Source organism: Oncorhynchus tshawytscha, linkage group LG08 (assembly GCF_018296145.1).
Source record: "Oncorhynchus tshawytscha isolate Ot180627B linkage group LG08, Otsh_v2.0, whole genome shotgun sequence".
NCBI lineage: Eukaryota > Metazoa > Chordata > Actinopteri > Salmoniformes > Salmonidae > Oncorhynchus > Oncorhynchus tshawytscha.
Window position 1 is genome coordinate 26,366,178 of NC_056436.1, and position 19,043 is coordinate 26,385,220.

At 40.4% G+C, this 19,043-nt stretch overlaps 1 protein-coding gene and 1 pseudogene across 1 annotated transcript; both read left to right on the forward strand.

The window, feature by feature from the left end:
* The first annotated feature begins 10,010 nt into the window (after window positions 1-10,010).
* Window positions 10,011-13,642, forward strand: LOC121847010 (annotated as a pseudogene).
* A 4,196-nt stretch (window positions 13,643-17,838) lies between these two features.
* Window positions 17,839-18,793, forward strand: LOC121846887 (sacsin-like; the record flags this gene model as incomplete). The annotated part of the gene is given in 1 exon segment (XM_042325376.1): window positions 17,839-18,793. A coding segment is annotated over 1 exon segment (803 nt), but the record flags the coding sequence as incomplete, so codon positions are not given.
* Window positions 18,794-19,043: the final 250 nt, after the last annotated feature.

Here is a 19,043-nt window from a genome sequence, read left to right on the forward strand (position 1 = left end):
TAGAGACAGTAGATCTAGCTGGTCTGTCATAATATAATAGAGACAGTAGATCTAGCTGGTCTGTCATAATATAATAGAGACAGTAGATCTAGCTGGTCTGTCATAATATAATAGAGACAGTAGATCTAGCTGGTCTGTCATAATATAATAGAGACAGTAGATCTAGCTGGTCTGTCATAATATAATAGAGACAGTAGATCTAGCTGGTCTGTCATAATATAATAGAGACAGTAGATCTAGCTGGTCTGTCATATATATAATAGAGACAGTAGATCTAGCTGGTCTGTCATAATATAATAGAGACAGTAGATCTAGCTGGTCTGTCATAATATAATAGAGACAGTAGATCTAGCTGGTCTGTCATAATATAATAGAGACAGTAGATCTAGCTGGTCTGTCATAATATAATAGAGACAGTAGATCTAGCTGGTCTGTCATAATATAATAGAGACAGTAGATCTAGCTGGTCTGTCATAATATAATAGAGACAGTAGATCTAGCTGGTCTGTCATAATATAATAGAGACAGTAGATCTAGCTGGTCTGTCATAATATAATAGAGACAGTAGATCTAGCTGGTCTGTCATAATATAATAGAGACAGTAGATCTAGCTGGTCTGTCATAATATAATAGAGACAGTAGATCTAGCTGGTCTGTCATAATATAATAGAGACAGTAGATCTAGCTGGTCTGTCATAATATAATAGAGACAGTAGATCTAGCTGGTCTGTCATAATATAATAGATAGAGACAGTAGATCTAGCTGGTCTGTCATAATATAATAGAGACAGTAGATCTAGCTGGTCTGTCATAATATAATAGAGACAGTAGATCTAGCTGGTCTGTCATAATATAATAGAGACAGTAGATCTAGCTGGTCTGTCATAATATAATAGAGACAGTAGATCTAGCTGGTCTGTCATAATATAATAGAGACAGTAGATCTAGCTGGTCTGTCATAATATAATAGAGACAGTAGATCTAGCTGGTCTGTCATAATATAATAGAGACAGTAGATCTAGCTGGTCTGTCATAATATAATAGAGACAGTAGATCTAGCTGGTCTGTCATAATATAATAGAGACAGTAGATCTAGCTGGTCTGTCATAATATAATAGAGACAGTAGATCTAGCTGGTCTGTCATAATATAATAGAGACAGTAGATCTAGCTGGTCTGTCATAATATAATAGAGACAGTAGATCTAGCTGGTCTGTCATAATATAATAGAGACAGTAGATCTAGCTGGTCTGTCATAATATAATAGAGACAGTAGATCTAGCTGGTCTGTCATAATATAATAGAGACAGTAGATCTAGCTGGTCTGTCATAATATAATAGAGACAGTAGATCTAGCTGGTCTGTCATAATATAATAGAGACAGTAGATCTAGCTGGTCTGTCATAATATAATAGAGACAGTAGATCTAGCTGGTCTGTCATAATATAATAGAGACAGTAGATCTAGCTGGTCTGTCATAATATAATAGAGACAGTAGATCTAGCTGGTCTGTCATAATATAATAGAGACAGTAGATCTAGCTGGTCTGTCATAATATAATAGAGACAGTAGATCTAGCTGGTCTGTCATAATATAATAGAGACAGTAGATCTAGCTGGTCTGTCATAATATAATAGAGACAGTAGATCTAGCTGGTCTGTCATAATATAATAGAGACAGTAGATCTAGCTGGTCTGTCATAATATAATAGAGACAGTAGATCTAGCTGGTCTGTCATAATATAATAGAGACAGTAGATCTAGCTGGTCTGTCATAATATAATAGAGACAGTAGATCTAGCTGGTCTGTCATAATATAATAGAGACAGTAGATCTAGCTGGTCTGTCATAATATAATAGAGACAGTAGATCTAGCTGGTCTGTCATAATATAATAGAGACAGTAGATCTAGCTGGTCTGTCATAATATAATAGAGACAGTAGATCTAGCTGGTCTGTCATAATATAATAGAGACAGTAGATCTAGCTGGTCTGTCATAATATAATAGAGACAGTAGATCTAGCTGGTCTGTCATAATATAATAGAGACAGTAGATCTAGCTGGTCTGTCATAATATAATAGAGACAGTAGATCTAGCTGGTCTGTCATAATATAATAGAGACAGTAGATCTAGCTGGTCTGTCATAATATAATAGAGACAGTAGATCTAGCTGGTCTGTCATAATATAATAGAGACAGTAGATCTAGCTGGTCTGTCATAATATAATAGAGACAGTAGATCTAGCTGGTCTGTCATAATATAATAGAGACAGTAGATCTAGCTGGTCTGTCATAATATAATAGAGACAGTAGATCTAGCTGGTCTGTCATAATATAATAGAGACAGTAGATCTAGCTGGTCTGTCATAATATAATAGAGACAGTAGATCTAGCTGGTCTGTCATAATATAATAGAGACAGTAGATCTAGCTGGTCTGTCATAATATAATAGAGACAGTAGATCTAGCTGGTCTGTCATAATATAATAGAGACAGTAGATCTAGCTGGTCTGTCATAATATAATAGAGACAGTAGATCTAGCTGGTCTGTCATAATATAATAGAGACAGTAGATCTAGCTGGTCTGTCATAATATAATAGAGACAGTAGATCTAGCTGGTCTGTCATAATATAATAGAGACAGTAGATCTAGCTGGTCTGTCATAATATAATAGAGACAGTAGATCTAGCTGGTCTGTCATAATATAATAGAGACAGTAGATCTAGCTGGTCTGTCATAATATAATAGAGACAGTAGATCTAGCTGGTCTGTCATAATATAATAGAGACAGTAGATCTAGCTGGTCTGTCATAATATAATAGAGACAGTAGATCTAGCTGGTCTGTCATAATATAATAGAGACAGTAGATCTAGCTGGTCTGTCATAATATAATAGAGACAGTAGATCTAGCTGGTCTGTCATAATATAATAGAGACAGTAGATCTAGCTGGTCTGTCATAATATAATAGAGACAGTAGATCTAGCTGGTCTGTCATAATATAATAGAGACAGTAGATCTAGCTGGTCTGTCATAATATAATAGAGACAGTAGATCTAGCTGGTCTGTCATAATATAATAGAGACAGTAGATCTAGCTGGTCTGTCATAATATAATAGAGACAGTAGATCTAGCTGGTCTGTCATAATATAATAGAGACAGTAGATCTAGCTGGTCTGTCATAATATAATAGAGACAGTAGATCTAGCTGGTCTGTCATAATATAATAGAGACAGTAGATCTAGCTGGTCTGTCATAATATAATAGAGACAGTAGATCTAGCTGGTCTGTCATAATATAATAGAGACAGTAGATCTAGCTGGTCTGTCATAATATAATAGAGACAGTAGATCTAGCTGGTCTGTCATAATATAATAGAGACAGTAGATCTAGCTGGTCTGTCATAATATAATAGAGACAGTAGATCTAGCTGGTCTGTCATAATATAATAGAGACAGTAGATCTAGCTGGTCTGTCATAATATAATAGAGACAGTAGATCTAGCTGGTCTGTCATAATATAATAGAGACAGTAGATCTAGCTGGTCTGTCATAATATAATAGAGACAGTAGATCTAGCTGGTCTGTCATAATATAATAGAGACAGTAGATCTAGCTGGTCTGTCATAATATAATAGAGACAGTAGATCTAGCTGGTCTGTCATAATATAATAGAGACAGTAGATCTAGCTGGTCTGTCATAATATAATAGAGACAGTAGATCTAGCTGGTCTGTCATAATATAATAGAGACAGTAGATCTAGCTGGTCTGTCATAATATAATAGAGACAGTAGATCTAGCTGGTCTGTCATAATATAATAGAGACAGTAGATCTAGCTGGTCTGTCATAATATAATAGAGACAGTAGATCTAGCTGGTCTGTCATAATATAATAGAGACAGTAGATCTAGCTGGTCTGTCATAATATAATAGAGACAGTAGATCTAGCTGGTCTGTCATAATATAATAGAGACAGTAGATCTAGCTGGTCTGTCATAATATAATAGAGACAGTAGATCTAGCTGGTCTGTCATAATATAATAGAGACAGTAGATCTAGCTGGTCTGTCATAATATAATAGAGACAGTAGATCTAGCTGGTCTGTCATAATATAATAGAGACAGTAGATCTAGCTGGTCTGTCATAATATAATAGAGACAGTAGATCTAGCTGGTCTGTCATAATATAATAGAGACAGTAGATCTAGCTGGTCTGTCATAATATAATAGAGACAGTAGATCTAGCTGGTCTGTCATAATATAATAGAGACAGTAGATCTAGCTGGTCTGTCATAATATAATAGAGACAGTAGATCTAGCTGGTCTGTCATAATATAATAGAGACAGTAGATCTAGCTGGTCTGTCATAATATAATAGAGACAGTAGATCTAGCTGGTCTGTCATAATATAATAGAGACAGTAGATCTAGCTGGTCTGTCATAATATAATAGAGACAGTAGATCTAGCTGGTCTGTCATAATATAATAGAGACAGTAGATCTAGCTGGTCTGTCATAATATAATAGAGACAGTAGATCTAGCTGGTCTGTCATAATATAATAGAGACAGTAGATCTAGCTGGTCTGTCATAATATAATAGAGACAGTAGATCTAGCTGGTCTGTCATAATATAATAGAGACAGTAGATCTAGCTGGTCTGTCATAATATAATAGAGACAGTAGATCTAGCTGGTCTGTCATAATATAATAGAGACAGTAGATCTAGCTGGTCTGTCATAATATAATAGAGACAGTAGATCTAGCTGGTCTGTCATAATATAATAGAGACAGTAGATCTAGCTGGTCTGTCATAATATAATAGAGACAGTAGATCTAGCTGGTCTGTCATAATATAATAGAGACAGTAGATCTAGCTGGTCTGTCATAATATAATAGAGACAGTAGATCTAGCTGGTCTGTCATAATATAATAGAGACAGTAGATCTAGCTGGTCTGTCATAATATAATAGAGACAGTAGATCTAGCTGGTCTGTCATAATATAATAGAGACAGTAGATCTAGCTGGTCTGTCATAATATAATAGAGACAGTAGATCTAGCTGGTCTGTCATAATATAATAGAGACAGTAGATCTAGCTGGTCTGTCATAATATAATAGAGACAGTAGATCTAGCTGGTCTGTCATAATATAATAGAGACAGTAGATCTAGCTGGTCTGTCATAATATAATAGAGACAGTAGATCTAGCTGGTCTGTCATAATATAATAGAGACAGTAGATCTAGCTGGTCTGTCATAATATAATAGAGACAGTAGATCTAGCTGGTCTGTCATAATATAATAGAGACAGTAGATCTAGCTGGTCTGTCATAATATAATAGAGACAGTAGATCTAGCTGGTCTGTCATAATATAATAGAGACAGTAGATCTAGCTGGTCTGTCATATATATAATAGAGACAGTAGATCTAGCTGGTCTGTCATAATATAATAGAGACAGTAGATCTAGCTGGTCTGTCATAATATAATAGAGACAGTAGATCTAGCTGGTCTGTCATAATATAATAGAGACAGTAGATCTAGCTGGTCTGTCATAATATAATAGAGACAGTAGATCTAGCTGGTCTGTCATAATATAATAGAGACAGTAGATCTAGCTGGTCTGTCATAATATAATAGAGACAGTAGATCTAGCTGGTCTGTCATAATATAATAGAGACAGTAGATCTAGCTGGTCTGTCATAATATAATAGAGACAGTAGATCTAGCTGGTCTGTCATAATATAATAGAGACAGTAGATCTAGCTGGTCTGTCATAATATAATAGAGACAGTAGATCTAGCTGGTCTGTCATAATATAATAGAGACAGTAGATCTAGCTGGTCTGTCATAATATAATAGAGACAGTAGATCTAGCTGGTCTGTCATAATATAATAGAGACAGTAGATCTAGCTGGTCTGTCATAATATAATAGAGACAGTAGATCTAGCTGGTCTGTCATAATATAATAGAGACAGTAGATCTAGCTGGTCTGTCATAATATAATAGAGACAGTAGATCTAGCTGGTCTGTCATAATATAATAGAGACAGTAGATCTAGCTGGTCTGTCATAATATAATAGAGACAGTAGATCTAGCTGGTCTGTCATAATATAATAGAGACAGTAGATCTAGCTGGTCTGTCATAATATAATAGAGACAGTAGATCTAGCTGGTCTGTCATAATATAATAGAGACAGTAGATCTAGCTGGTCTGTCATAATATAATAGAGACAGTAGATCTAGCTGGTCTGTCATAATATAATAGAGACAGTAGATCTAGCTGGTCTGTCATAATATAATAGAGACAGTAGATCTAGCTGGTCTGTCATAATATAATAGAGACAGTAGATCTAGCTGGTCTGTCATAATATAATAGAGACAGTAGATCTAGCTGGTCTGTCATAATATAATAGAGACAGTAGATCTAGCTGGTCTGTCATAATATAATAGAGACAGTAGATCTAGCTGGTCTGTCATAATATAATAGAGACAGTAGATCTAGCTGGTCTGTCATAATATAATAGAGACAGTAGATCTAGCTGGTCTGTCATAATATAATAGAGACAGTAGATCTAGCTGGTCTGTCATAATATAATAGAGACAGTAGATCTAGCTGGTCTGTCATAATATAATAGAGACAGTAGATCTAGCTGGTCTGTCATAATATAATAGAGACAGTAGATCTAGCTGGTCTGTCATAATATAATAGAGACAGTAGATCTAGCTGGTCTGTCATAATATAATAGAGACAGTAGATCTAGCTGGTCTGTCATAATATAATAGAGACAGTAGATCTAGCTGGTCTGTCATAATATAATAGAGACAGTAGATCTAGCTGGTCTGTCATAATATAATAGAGACAGTAGATCTAGCTGGTCTGTCATAATATAATAGAGACAGTAGATCTAGCTGGTCTGTCATAATATAATAGAGACAGTAGATCTAGCTGGTCTGTCATAATATAATAGAGACAGTAGATCTAGCTGGTCTGTCATAATATAATAGAGACAGTAGATCTAGCTGGTCTGTCATAATATAATAGAGACAGTAGATCTAGCTGGTCTGTCATAATATAATAGAGACAGTAGATCTAGCTGGTCTGTCATAATATAATAGAGACAGTAGATCTAGCTGGTCTGTCATAATATAATAGAGACAGTAGATCTAGCTGGTCTGTCATAATATAATAGAGACAGTAGATCTAGCTGGTCTGTCATAATATAATAGAGACAGTAGATCTAGCTGGTCTGTCATATTATAATAGAGACAGTAGATCTAGCTGGTCTGTCATAATATAATAGAGACAGTAGATCTAGCTGGTCTGTCATAATATAATAGAGACAGTAGATCTAGCTGGTCTGTCATAATATAATAGAGACAGTAGATCTAGCTGGTCTGTCATAATATAATAGAGACAGTAGATCTAGCTGGTCTGTCATAATATAATAGAGACAGTAGATCTAGCTGGTCTGTCATAATATAATAGAGACAGTAGATCTAGCTGGTCTGTCATAATATAATAGAGACAGTAGATCTAGCTGGTCTGTCATAATATAATAGAGACAGTAGATCTAGCTGGTCTGTCATAATATAATAGAGACAGTAGATCTAGCTGGTCTGTCATAATATAATAGAGACAGTAGATCTAGCTGGTCTGTCATAATATAATAGAGACAGTAGATCTAGCTGGTCTGTCATAATATAATAGAGACAGTAGATCTAGCTGGTCTGTCATAATATAATAGAGACAGTAGATCTAGCTGGTCTGTCATAATATAATAGAGACAGTAGATCTAGCTGGTCTGTCATAATATAATAGAGACAGTAGATCTAGCTGGTCTGTCATAATATAATAGAGACAGTAGATCTAGCTGGTCTGTCATAATATAATAGAGACAGTAGATCTAGCTGGTCTGTCATAATATAACAGAGACAGTAGATCTAGCTGGTCTGTCATAATATAATAGAGACAGTAGATCTAGCTGGTCTGTCATAATATAATAGAGACAGTAGATCTAGCTGGTCTGTCATAATATAATAGAGACAGTAGATCTAGCTGGTCTGTCATAATATAATAGAGACAGTAGATCTAGCTGGTCTGTCATAATATAATAGAGACAGTAGATCTAGCTGGTCTGTCATAATATAATAGAGACAGTAGATCTAGCTGGTCTGTCGATAATATAATAGAGACAGTAGATCTAGCTGGTCTGTCATAATATAATAGAGACAGTAGATCTAGCTGGTCTGTCATAATAATAGACACAGTAGATCTAGCCATTCTGTCATACTTGCAAGACTACAACGGAATCCAATCATGATTTTTCAGAAAAGCACGCAATCCATCTTACCAGACAAAATAAAGGAAGTCATGAAGAAGGTTGGGGGAACAGTCGTTAACAGAGACAAATGCCTGAAACACCAAGATCTTGACTCGTACGTACTACCACCATCGCCACAGAACACTCTACAAGTGTTCATGAACTTAGCTGCTAGTCAGGTCATCAGTGGAATCAGGTCTGCTCCTTACCATGAGAAAGAGGAACTCAAAGCCTACCTCTCTACTCTGGATTCTCTTCACAGTCCATGAGAGAGACCTGCTCTCAAAGATGCCTCTCTTCCAATCAATGGCAGGAGAATATGTTCCCACCTCAATACAAGCAGGCAGTGGATTTGGGTTCCACCCCAGCTCTCCCCACAGAGCTCCCAATGCCGGATTCCATTGTCCGGTGTGCAACTGAGGCTGACGCAGGCTCCTATTGTTGCTCAAGATTGATCTCTTGAATACTGCTCAGGTGGCTGTTAATTTGATTGATGGAGTTGAGAAGAAGTATTTCATGAAACAAGAGAGAGAGGGAATTATGACCTGGATATTACAGCATGGCAGTATCCTCTTCTCACAGAATGGGACCTTGCACAAAAAATGCCAAGATTTGAGCTTTATCGAAATAGATGGAGAGCTGAAGAAGACCTCCAGTATTTTTGATCCAAACAATGAAGCCTTCAAAGTTCTTTTTGAAAGAGAATTCTTTCCTCCTGCAGTGTTCACAAATACTCAGAGAAGCTTGACAGCTTAATACGTCTTGGATTGCAGACAAAAGGAAACTGACGTTTCAGCAGACAACGTGTTGCATGTTGGCACCCATATTGATAAATCACATGTTCATTCACAAAACGCTTTCAAAAAGCAGAAGCACTTCAAAGACTATTGAATCGCAATGACCTGCTTTCCCAATTCTCACTCTTCAGCAGCTGCAGCACCTATCACAGCTGCAGTGGTCCTTGTGAGAATCCTTACATCATGAAAGAAAATAATAGGGGAAAGGTTTCTACAAGCTAGAGGAGATACGACATTCAGAGTACGCTGGCATTGTAGGGCATGTCATGCCTCTTACAGGAGACTTTAGTCAGAAAGTAAGCAGCAAACTTGGTCTGCTCGCCTACCTCCTGCTGAGAAGGTTGTGAGAATCTGTCAGCATTGGCAGCTGTGGCCAAGGCAATGACCGATCCAGATAAAGACGTGCAGTTTAAAACCAAGCTGCATAGCATTTACAAATACATGCAAGATCACATCTGTGAGGTCAGGGAAGTGATGCACAAAAGAGTCATACCTTGGCTGTGGATACACAATCATTTTGTTTTTCCTCACGATGTAGTCTTGGACTACCCACCTGATTTGGATCTGAGCTCGTACATTGAGAAGGTGCTAGACGAATTCTTCCATACAAAAAGTTGCTGACAGAGTTTGGAGTGAAGACATCACTCTCAGAGAAAGAAATAGAGGACATCCTTCATGACATCAAACAGACCATTGAAAAAAGGCCCCAATCTTTTGGAAAATCCTCAGAGCTGAAAGTGTCAATAGCCATTCTGAACTGGATGTGGAGAGAGAAGAAAAAGTCAGGGACAATATCCCAGTGCCGGTCATGGCAGGGAGTCAGAGATTTACCCTGCAACCATTGTCAAAGACAGTGTTTTGTGATATAAGCAGGGATGGTCTGGAAGATTACAGAATGACCAGGATGAGATTCATGTCATCCACGAGGGAGATTCCACCGGCGACGGCACAGTGGCTGAACATCCTTTCCTCAGCACCCGGATCCTGCGCCCAGGAAGTTCATTGGAATAGAACAGTGTGGGCAGTCGGAGCCCATAACTCTGAGGATTAAGAACATTCTGAAGGAGTATGACGAAGAAATGACATCTTCAAAGAGCTAATTCAGAATGCAGAAGATGCTAGGGCAAACACCTGTAAGTTCATGGTGGATTTCAGGAAACACAAAGACCCTGCTGACAGCCTCATAGACCAAGGCATGGTTCTCTGTCAGGGACCGTGTCTCTGGGCCTTCAATAACGGGCTGTTCACAGAAGATGACTGAAAACATTGTCAAACTCCATCTGCCTCAAAGGAAAACCAGGTTGAAAAAAATAGGGAAATTTGGACTTGGATTTAATGCGGTGTACCATGTGACTGATATTCCCTCAATCCTCAGTGGCAACAAGCTTCTGATACTTGATCCAAATGTTACACACCTGCAAAAGACATGCAAAACAAAGCAACTCCTGGTATCAAGCTCAACTTGTCTCGGGAGCAGCTTCTGCACAGGTTTCCTGGTCAATTCAGACCATATGAGCGGATTTTTTAATTGCAATCTTTCAAGAGACAGCACTCAGAAATTCTACCCGGGCACGCTCATTAAACTACCTTTCAGAACACAAGAGGAGGCTGTCAAGTCAGAAATCAGCAGAAATGTGTATGACAGAGATGACATAGTGACATTTCAACAAGACCTGACAAACAACTCACAAACTCACCTCCTCTTTCTGAAGAACATAAACACGGTATCTCTTCAAAACCTTCCGGTTGATGCTTCCACTCCTCCTCAAGACGACCAGATAGAGAATATTTTCACTGCCACCAGAAAGGTTGTGAGCACAATCAAGATTCCAGAGGACACTCCTCTAGGAATATTACAGAATGATGCTCTGAAATGTCTGATGAAGCGTGATGCGAAATGCCAAGAGGTCATTGACTGCCATAGAGCCAACATAGCTGAACTAACGCAACAACATTGTGATGGATCTGATGTCCAGTTCTGGCTCCTATACAATTGCTTTGGGACAAAGAATTCTTTACAAATGGTCCAGAGAGATAATAAGCAGGCAGTGCTCTCCTTGCCAATCGGAGGTGTTGCTGTACCTTTAAACAAAGAACCAAAGACAGGGAAATGGGTCCCTGGAGAAACCAACCTGGTTGGCCAGGCGTTCTGCTTCCTCCCTCTCTCTGTTGCCACAGGGCTCCCAGTGAACCTGAACGGATCCTTTGCTGTGACCTCTAATCGGAGAGGTCTGTGGGAGAGTGGAGTGAAATACGACTGGAATAAAGCTCTCCTTCAGGATGCTGTTACAACCGCATATGTCAGTACACTGCTAGTGTTGAAGAACATGTCAAGAAATGGAACCCTTCAACGTTATCAGTACTATACCTTTTGGCCTAATGGAGAGAACGTGAACAAACCCTTCAAACCCTTGGTTGATACATTTTACTTGGTCGTCAGTCAGCACTTCTCTGGCAAACCTCTGAAGCTCTTCAGTGATGGGGAAAACTGGTGCTCAATGGACAAAGCCAGATTTCTGCACCCAAATATTCAAGAGGACAAAGCTGTTGGAGAGCTTGCAATGAAGGTGTGTAAAAGCAATTCAAACACATCTTATCTTGTTGTTCCTCTGCCTTTGTGGGTGAGACAGAGTTTCATACAGACCGGTTTAGATGAGATTCTCCAGCAGAGAACATTTGACTGGGAAGCATTTTACCAAGAAGTGGTATTCAACAACCTGAACAATATGGACCAGAAGAGTAGGAATGCTCTTGTGTTGCATGCTATTGACCTGAAGAACGATGCCATTGACAATCTACTAAGGAGCTACCCATGCATTCCTACAAAGAAAAGTGGAAAACTTCAGTACATCAAAAAACTTGTGAATACTTCTGGAAAAGTGGCACACTTGTTTGAGCAAGAGGAAGGACGGTTCCTCGGTGGAACCAAAAATGACTTTCATTCCCCTAAAAGGATTCAACGTCTGTCAGAACTGGGGATGCTGAGTGACCAGCTCCCTTTGGAGGACATCACAGAAAGAGCAGAGACCATTGACAAAATCTGGCAAAAAGACAAAGGCAAAGCATATAAGCATCTCCAGTGCATCCTGGAGCTGATGAGGGACTCCCTAAAAGATGAAGCTTCGCCTCACTGGGAGACTCTGAGAAACACCGTGTTCATTCCAGCATGTCCTCCAGTTATTACATACGCAGGGAAGGGTGGAGCAGTGAAGGATGGAATAGTCAGACTTCAAAAGCCTACTGACATTTACAGTGACAGATGTCGCCATCTAGTTGACATGACACAGTCTGTGGTAGACTCTTTAAATCTGAAAATACACAGTGACGATGCAGTGCTATGCATACTGGGAGTTTGTGAAAGCCCATCACTCGAGACAGTGCTTCAGCAGCTACAGGAATCATCCAAGCACTCGGAAACATGTGACAAACAGACGCTCTTCAACACAGCCCATAATTGCTACAGCTTTTTGAACAGATGGCTGTATGATGAGAAGGAATTGACTGCCATTTTTGAGAGGGCACACTCATTCCCCTTTATCCTTGTTGAAGACAGGTTTGTGGATGTAAAGTCTGTGGCTAAAAATGAGGAATTTGATGCTAAACCTTATCTTCATGTGCTTCCAACTGCCTTCTCCAGTTTCAAGAATCTCTGGAAATGTCTATGCATCCAAAAGCAATTCACACCAGAACAGTTTCATGGTGTACTGAAGAAACTCAGCCAAGCCTATGGCATCAGCCCACTTTCCAATAATGATCTAGAAATTTGTCTGACAATAGTCCAAAGGGGATTATATAAGGCCAAAGATGAAAAACAGGATGACTGTCTCATACCTGATGAAATGTGTGTTTTGCAGCCATCTAACCAGCTGTATTTCAATGACAGCCCCTGGATGGAAGTGTCAGAAGATGTCACTTTGTGCCATGCAAAAATATCTCGTGCCGTTGCACTTCATTTTGGGGGTGATCACAACAAGACATCACACACTGCTAAAGCATTCAGTAGAGAACTTCTCACCATTTGCTGAAGAGTTTGGACAACGTGAGAAACTGACAGTTCGCATTAAAAACATAATCTCAGCTTATCCCTCGAAGAAGGACATCCTGAAAGAACTCATCCAAAATGCTGATGATGCAGAGGCCACAGAAATTCACTTTGTTTGGGACAAAAGACAGCACAGCACAGAGAAAACATTTGGACAGAGATGGAATCCACTTCAGGGCCCGGCACTGTGTGTGTACAACAACCAGGTGTTTTCTCCTGCTGATCTGCAAGGTATTCAGCAGCTGGGAGAAGGTGGAAAGCACAACATTCCAGGGAAAACCGGAAAATATGGACTTGGGTTTAACTCAGTCTACCACCTGACTGACTGTCCTTCGATCCTAACCGGTGACAAATGGCTCTGCATATCTGATCCCAATCTGAAGTATGTTGAAGCATCACGAGAATCACCAGGTGTCAAAATCTTATGGGAAGAGGAATGTAAGAACACCTTCATTGATGTTTACAATACATTTCTCCCAAAAGAATTCTCCTCTTAAAGAAGGCAATTCATGTTTAGGTTGCCTATCAGACTGGTGCCATATGGCAAAACCTCCGAAATATCCGGCAATGGGGTCAATGTCGAAGATATGGCAGAACTGTCCTCAGCCTCTGTGAAGACCCCGAGGGATTGATAAGTTCTTGAAGAACATCAGAAAATCCAGTTTCATGAAATCAACCCAGGCACAGAAAGCCTGGGACTACTTTCTCGATTGAAAAAGTATACATGAGAAGAGCATTGCAGAATGGGTTTCTTTTCAAACCATGTACAACAGTCGCTGCTGTCCCACGGACAAACACCACAGGAAGCCATTTACAGTGTCAAGATTTCATCATCTGGTAAAAGGCAAAGCGAGTGGATCATTGCAGAGCAGTTTGGCTCTTGTAAAGTAAACACTGATATGGAAGGACAGACTGGCAGAGTTCCCCAGGCAGCTTTGGCAGCATGTGTAAGCTCTCAGCCTAGAGAAAGAGGAAAAATTGTCAGCACAAGCTCTGCCTAAACAGGATGACTTCATTGAATGACATTCTGCTCCCTGCCCTTGCCTGGTAAAACTGGACTTCCAGTCCATGTCAACGGAACTTTGAGGTAGATTCCTCCAGACGGGGTTTCTGGAAAGAAGATGGGAAAAGTCTGAAGATAGATTGGAATGAGTCCCCTGAAATTGAATGTCATCGCCCCATTGTATGCTGACCTTCTCAATTACATCCGTTGTGACCTAAAGAAAGTGAAAGTCAATTCCATACATATTGATTCAGTCCTTGATAGCTCATACTTGTGTTTCTTCCCACCATCTCCAAAGACACTGGCCAAGATTGGCATGAAATGATTCATGAAGTGTACAGGTCAGTCAATGACAGAAAACTTGACCTTATTCCAGTGCTACACGGCTCAACTCGACAAGTTCAACACAGGTCAATAACAGAGTACACTGTTGAGTGGTCTAGTGTGAGCAAGACGGAACCAAGTGATGCACCTCATTTGAGCAAAGAAAATAGATCTATTGTTTCTATTTTAGATGATCTTGGAATGCAGTTGGTTCCTTCATCCAGAAAATGGTGGAAATATGGACCAGCTTCAAATCGGCTGGGATTGAAGTGAGAAAAGTCAGTCCTTTGACAGTGGGTAACTACCTGAGGAAGAAACCACTGAATGATCCAACTCACACTGAAATGGATTTACCTCTACCTATTGGCCAGACTTTGATCAGAGACAAAAATGAGATGCTCCATTCTCTTGGAGTACTGTATCAAAAATGTTGTAGTTAGTGAGGACAGGTCCAGTTCTGACAGTAGACTTAAAAAAAGATGCTAACAGGAAGAGTTCCAGTTCAGTCACCGGACTTCCACTGCTTCTCACTCAAGATCAGATTCTTAGAGTGTTTGACCCTGACTCTCCCAAGCTTCTGTCAACATTTTACAGAATGTTCCATGGACATCATGAGGATTTTGCTGATTTAATAACCAACACCAAACATTTTCAGGTTCTACAAGACGGGAACTTTTCTTAAAGAATTGACAATTCCAGTCGCAGCAAAGTATTTGAAACCTATACTTCTGCATCTCCTTCAAAACTGTGAAACCGATCCACACTGTGGGCTACATGTACCAAACCAGATAATACACTCATGGCTGAAAGAACTATGGGAATTCTTTTAGTTATCACATACATGCTACAGCTTCAACAAATGGAGATGGTAACCAGGCTCTGATAGCCATCAAGGAGCTGTTCTCTGACTGCCCAATGTTGCCTGTTGTGTCAAGACTAAACAACAAATATGTTCTACAAACAATGAGGAAGATGTCCAGTGTGATTCTGTTTTCAGAAGAAGAAATGATATTAATTCTCATGAAACTTGGTCTCATGAAACTGGACCTTACATTCTTCCAAGATGTGAACAGGCATCTGCATCAATATCTACTCCCTGAGCTCTTGAGGACAAGCGACAGCAGTGCTGTGTTAGACCAAGTCCACCAGCTGGAACATTCCAGAATTTCAGCATCTTTTCAGATTACGAGTTGAAGACACTTCAAAATGTCCTACAGTCTGGGATATGCTCATCTAAAAACAAACAGGACTACCAGAGAAAGCTCAAGTCATTGCCACTATTTGAAACCATACAGGATGGACGGCAGCGTATTGATGGACCCAGAAATGTATACATCCTCAACACAGAGTTCAGGGAAAGCTTTCCAGATGTGTACATGGCAGATGACAACAACATTTTCCTGAAATACAACATTGTAAATGAGAGCTTGTCAAAATACCTGAGCATTAAGATATTAAGTGATTTGGAGTACTATGTCCAGTTCATTCTGCCTTTCCTGCACAAGCTAAACAACAACCAAATTATCCACTCTGTCCAGCTGTTGTTGTCACTACAACTCAAACAGGACTATCAGCAGTACCATGACAAAATCATCTCTATAATGAAAAATGTGAAATTCATTCGGGACATCCATGGGAATCTGCAGATGGCCTCCTACTTCTTTGATGAGAATCAGACGTTGTACAAGGTGATGCTGCCGCAAGAAGATTTGTGCCAGAAAGCTTCTGGAATGAATTTCATAATAGAGCGAACATCATTTTCAAGAGTGAAGCAAGGCAACTGCTCAAAGAACTTGGAATGAAGTGCACTGTGTCAGATGAGGAAATAATTGAATTTGCTCATCAAATTGAATTGGATGCCAAAAGGCACTGCCAGCCTCAAAGGGCTGAAACTGATGTCGTCTACATTGTTTGAAACTATTTTCAAAAAAGAAATGTCAAAAAGCTAGAACCAGACTTTCTGAAAACGATTGCTGACATCAAGTTTGTTTTCCTGTGGAAATTCAAAGGAGGTTGTGCAACTACCACCAGTCATTTGCAGGAAAGAGGACTGTAGTTCAATCAGAGGTTGTCTGATTGAAAAAGATGTCCTCCACCCATGCCTAATTTGGACATCCATGCCAATACTGCACGTAGAAACTGCGATGAAAAGCATATTCAAATGATTAGAGAAGCAGGTGCAGTTGACCAAACCCCTTCTGAACGTGTGACAGAGAACCTCAGAAACATCTGTCAGTCACCATGCCAAACTGCTGACTTGGTTGGAACACGAGCTGAAGTGTTCCGGACATCTTACACCCTATCTACAAACAATAGAGTTTGACCCCAAGCCGTTGACTGATCTCCTGTGGTGCTTGTGGAGGAAGATTCTGCACTTGTAAAGAGCAAGCAAACAGCTCTGATACTGCTTCATTGTATGGAGTTCAGGCCGTACTTGGCCACTGCATTCCTCCAAAGGATGTCAGGTTTGCAGAATTCTTCAAGAAAATTGGCGTCAAAGACAGGCCTACTGCAGAGCAGTACTGCAAAGTTCTACAAGAAATCCATGCAGATTCCACCCGACAAGCAGACCCTTCAGCCAAATCAGGAGAAAGCTGTCAAGCGAGCTGTGGAGCAACTTTTTCATCTGATCATCAAATTGCAAGAAAATCAGTTGACCTCAGAAATTCCCAAGACCTTGTATCTACCTTCAACCGATGGCAGACTGTACCCTTCAGCCTCACTGTATTTCAATGACACAGTCTTCAAGGTTAGCAGATTGGAGGGTGCCATTAAAGACAAATTGAAACTCCTGGAGAAACTGAGCAATTGCCATTTAGGGAACGACATGTATGAACATTGTAAAATCATGCAGTTGTTGCCCCTGGAGATACAACCCAAAATGCTCTCTCAGATTACAGTAGAGAATGTGGTGGAATCCAACATGCAACTGTGTGAGTAATGTGGGAGGGCTGCGAGTTCAGCGGATGGTTTGGGGCACACCTATCCTCAGCTCCCTTCATGCATGGTCTAGTGTGTCATCAGAGAGCAGTGTCAGGGCAAGATATCACAAGGCGATGCTGCCACCATGTGTCAGAAAACCTTTTGGCGGCATTGAGATCACCTGCTGCAACAGCCTTGAAAACAGTGCTTCAACTTGGCCCAGGGAGGTACTGGGAGTGACACCACTGCTGTCACACAGGTGTATCGTAAAAAAAGGGCCAGCAAGGTTGTACCTTCTACCTGAAACACAATGACGACCAGGCCCACAAAGTGAAGAGAGATCATCATGAGACTGACTAAAGAGATGAATGCCCTTCTTAATAACATTCTTGGCTCAAACCTCCTGCTAGTTCTAGGACACCTTCTTTCGTGTGATGGCATGAAGGACGCCAAGACAACTCTAGAACAGAATGGAATCCATGACAGTGCTGATACTGAGGACTCCATGAAAGGGCCACCGGAACCAGGAAGTCCTGTTCCTGAAGAGTGGCACGATGCCCTGGACATGAGCTTCCTCAACAACTATGAATCTGGGGGAATATGTTGGCTTTAAGAATACGGCAGAGGAGGAGCATTGTTGCTATGCAGTTATAGTGGAACAGCTGTGTGTGCCATCTGGCCAATCAGGACAGAGTCCCTACAGATACAAAATACAGATTGGGAAAGATGAAGTCATAGAAGTCAGTGCCCTTGATCTCTACCAATTTAAACGGGAAAAGAAGCCTTTCTCATACTCTTCCACTGGAGCAACGTGCATGGACCTGGTACAACTGGGAGAATCTGTGCAGCGGTCTTCATCCACAAAGACCTCACCACAGTCTCTGGAAGAAGCCAAAAAGGAAATAGACAAATGTCTGGCAGAGATTTGGATTCTGTCTGCAGAGGAGCGGTTCAAGGCCATCAGACGCCTCTACCTGAGGTGGCACCCTGACAAAAACCCAGACTGCCAACAGCTAGCCACGGAGGCATTCAAGTATCTGAAAAACAGAATTGAGGATCTTGAAAACGGCAGGACGGGGAAACCATCCTCACACAGGACGGGGAACCCATCCTCACAGCAGTGGAACACAAATTTCAGAAACTTCTACAACCAGTGGAACCAAGAAGCTCATCGCCACCAGTGTGGGAGAGAGAGGTTCTACAGGGGACACAATACTAGATACAACTTCTGGACACATCATGGAAATGTACCACAACCCAACCGAGCAGAGGCTGAGCGCTGGCTGAGACAAGCACAGTGTGACCTAGCCGCTGCTGACAATGACACAGGAGGCAAGACCACAGAGTGGACTCTGTTCAAGGTACATCAGGCTGTGGAGAAGGCTCTGGTGGCAGCAGAGTACAAAAGACATGGAAATCATTGCAAAGACAGCTCCATCTCCAGCCTAGCTGAGCGGGTGTCTCGCTACAGCCCCCAGTTAGACACTCTACCCAACATTGTGAGCAAACTGAAACAGCTGGGAGTTGATCCCAAGACCACTCAATACCCAAACTACCACCCATCACCACACATTCCCAATCAGATGTTCAAGTATGAGAACGAATCAGAGGTGCTGGACATGGCATCAAAGCTTCTG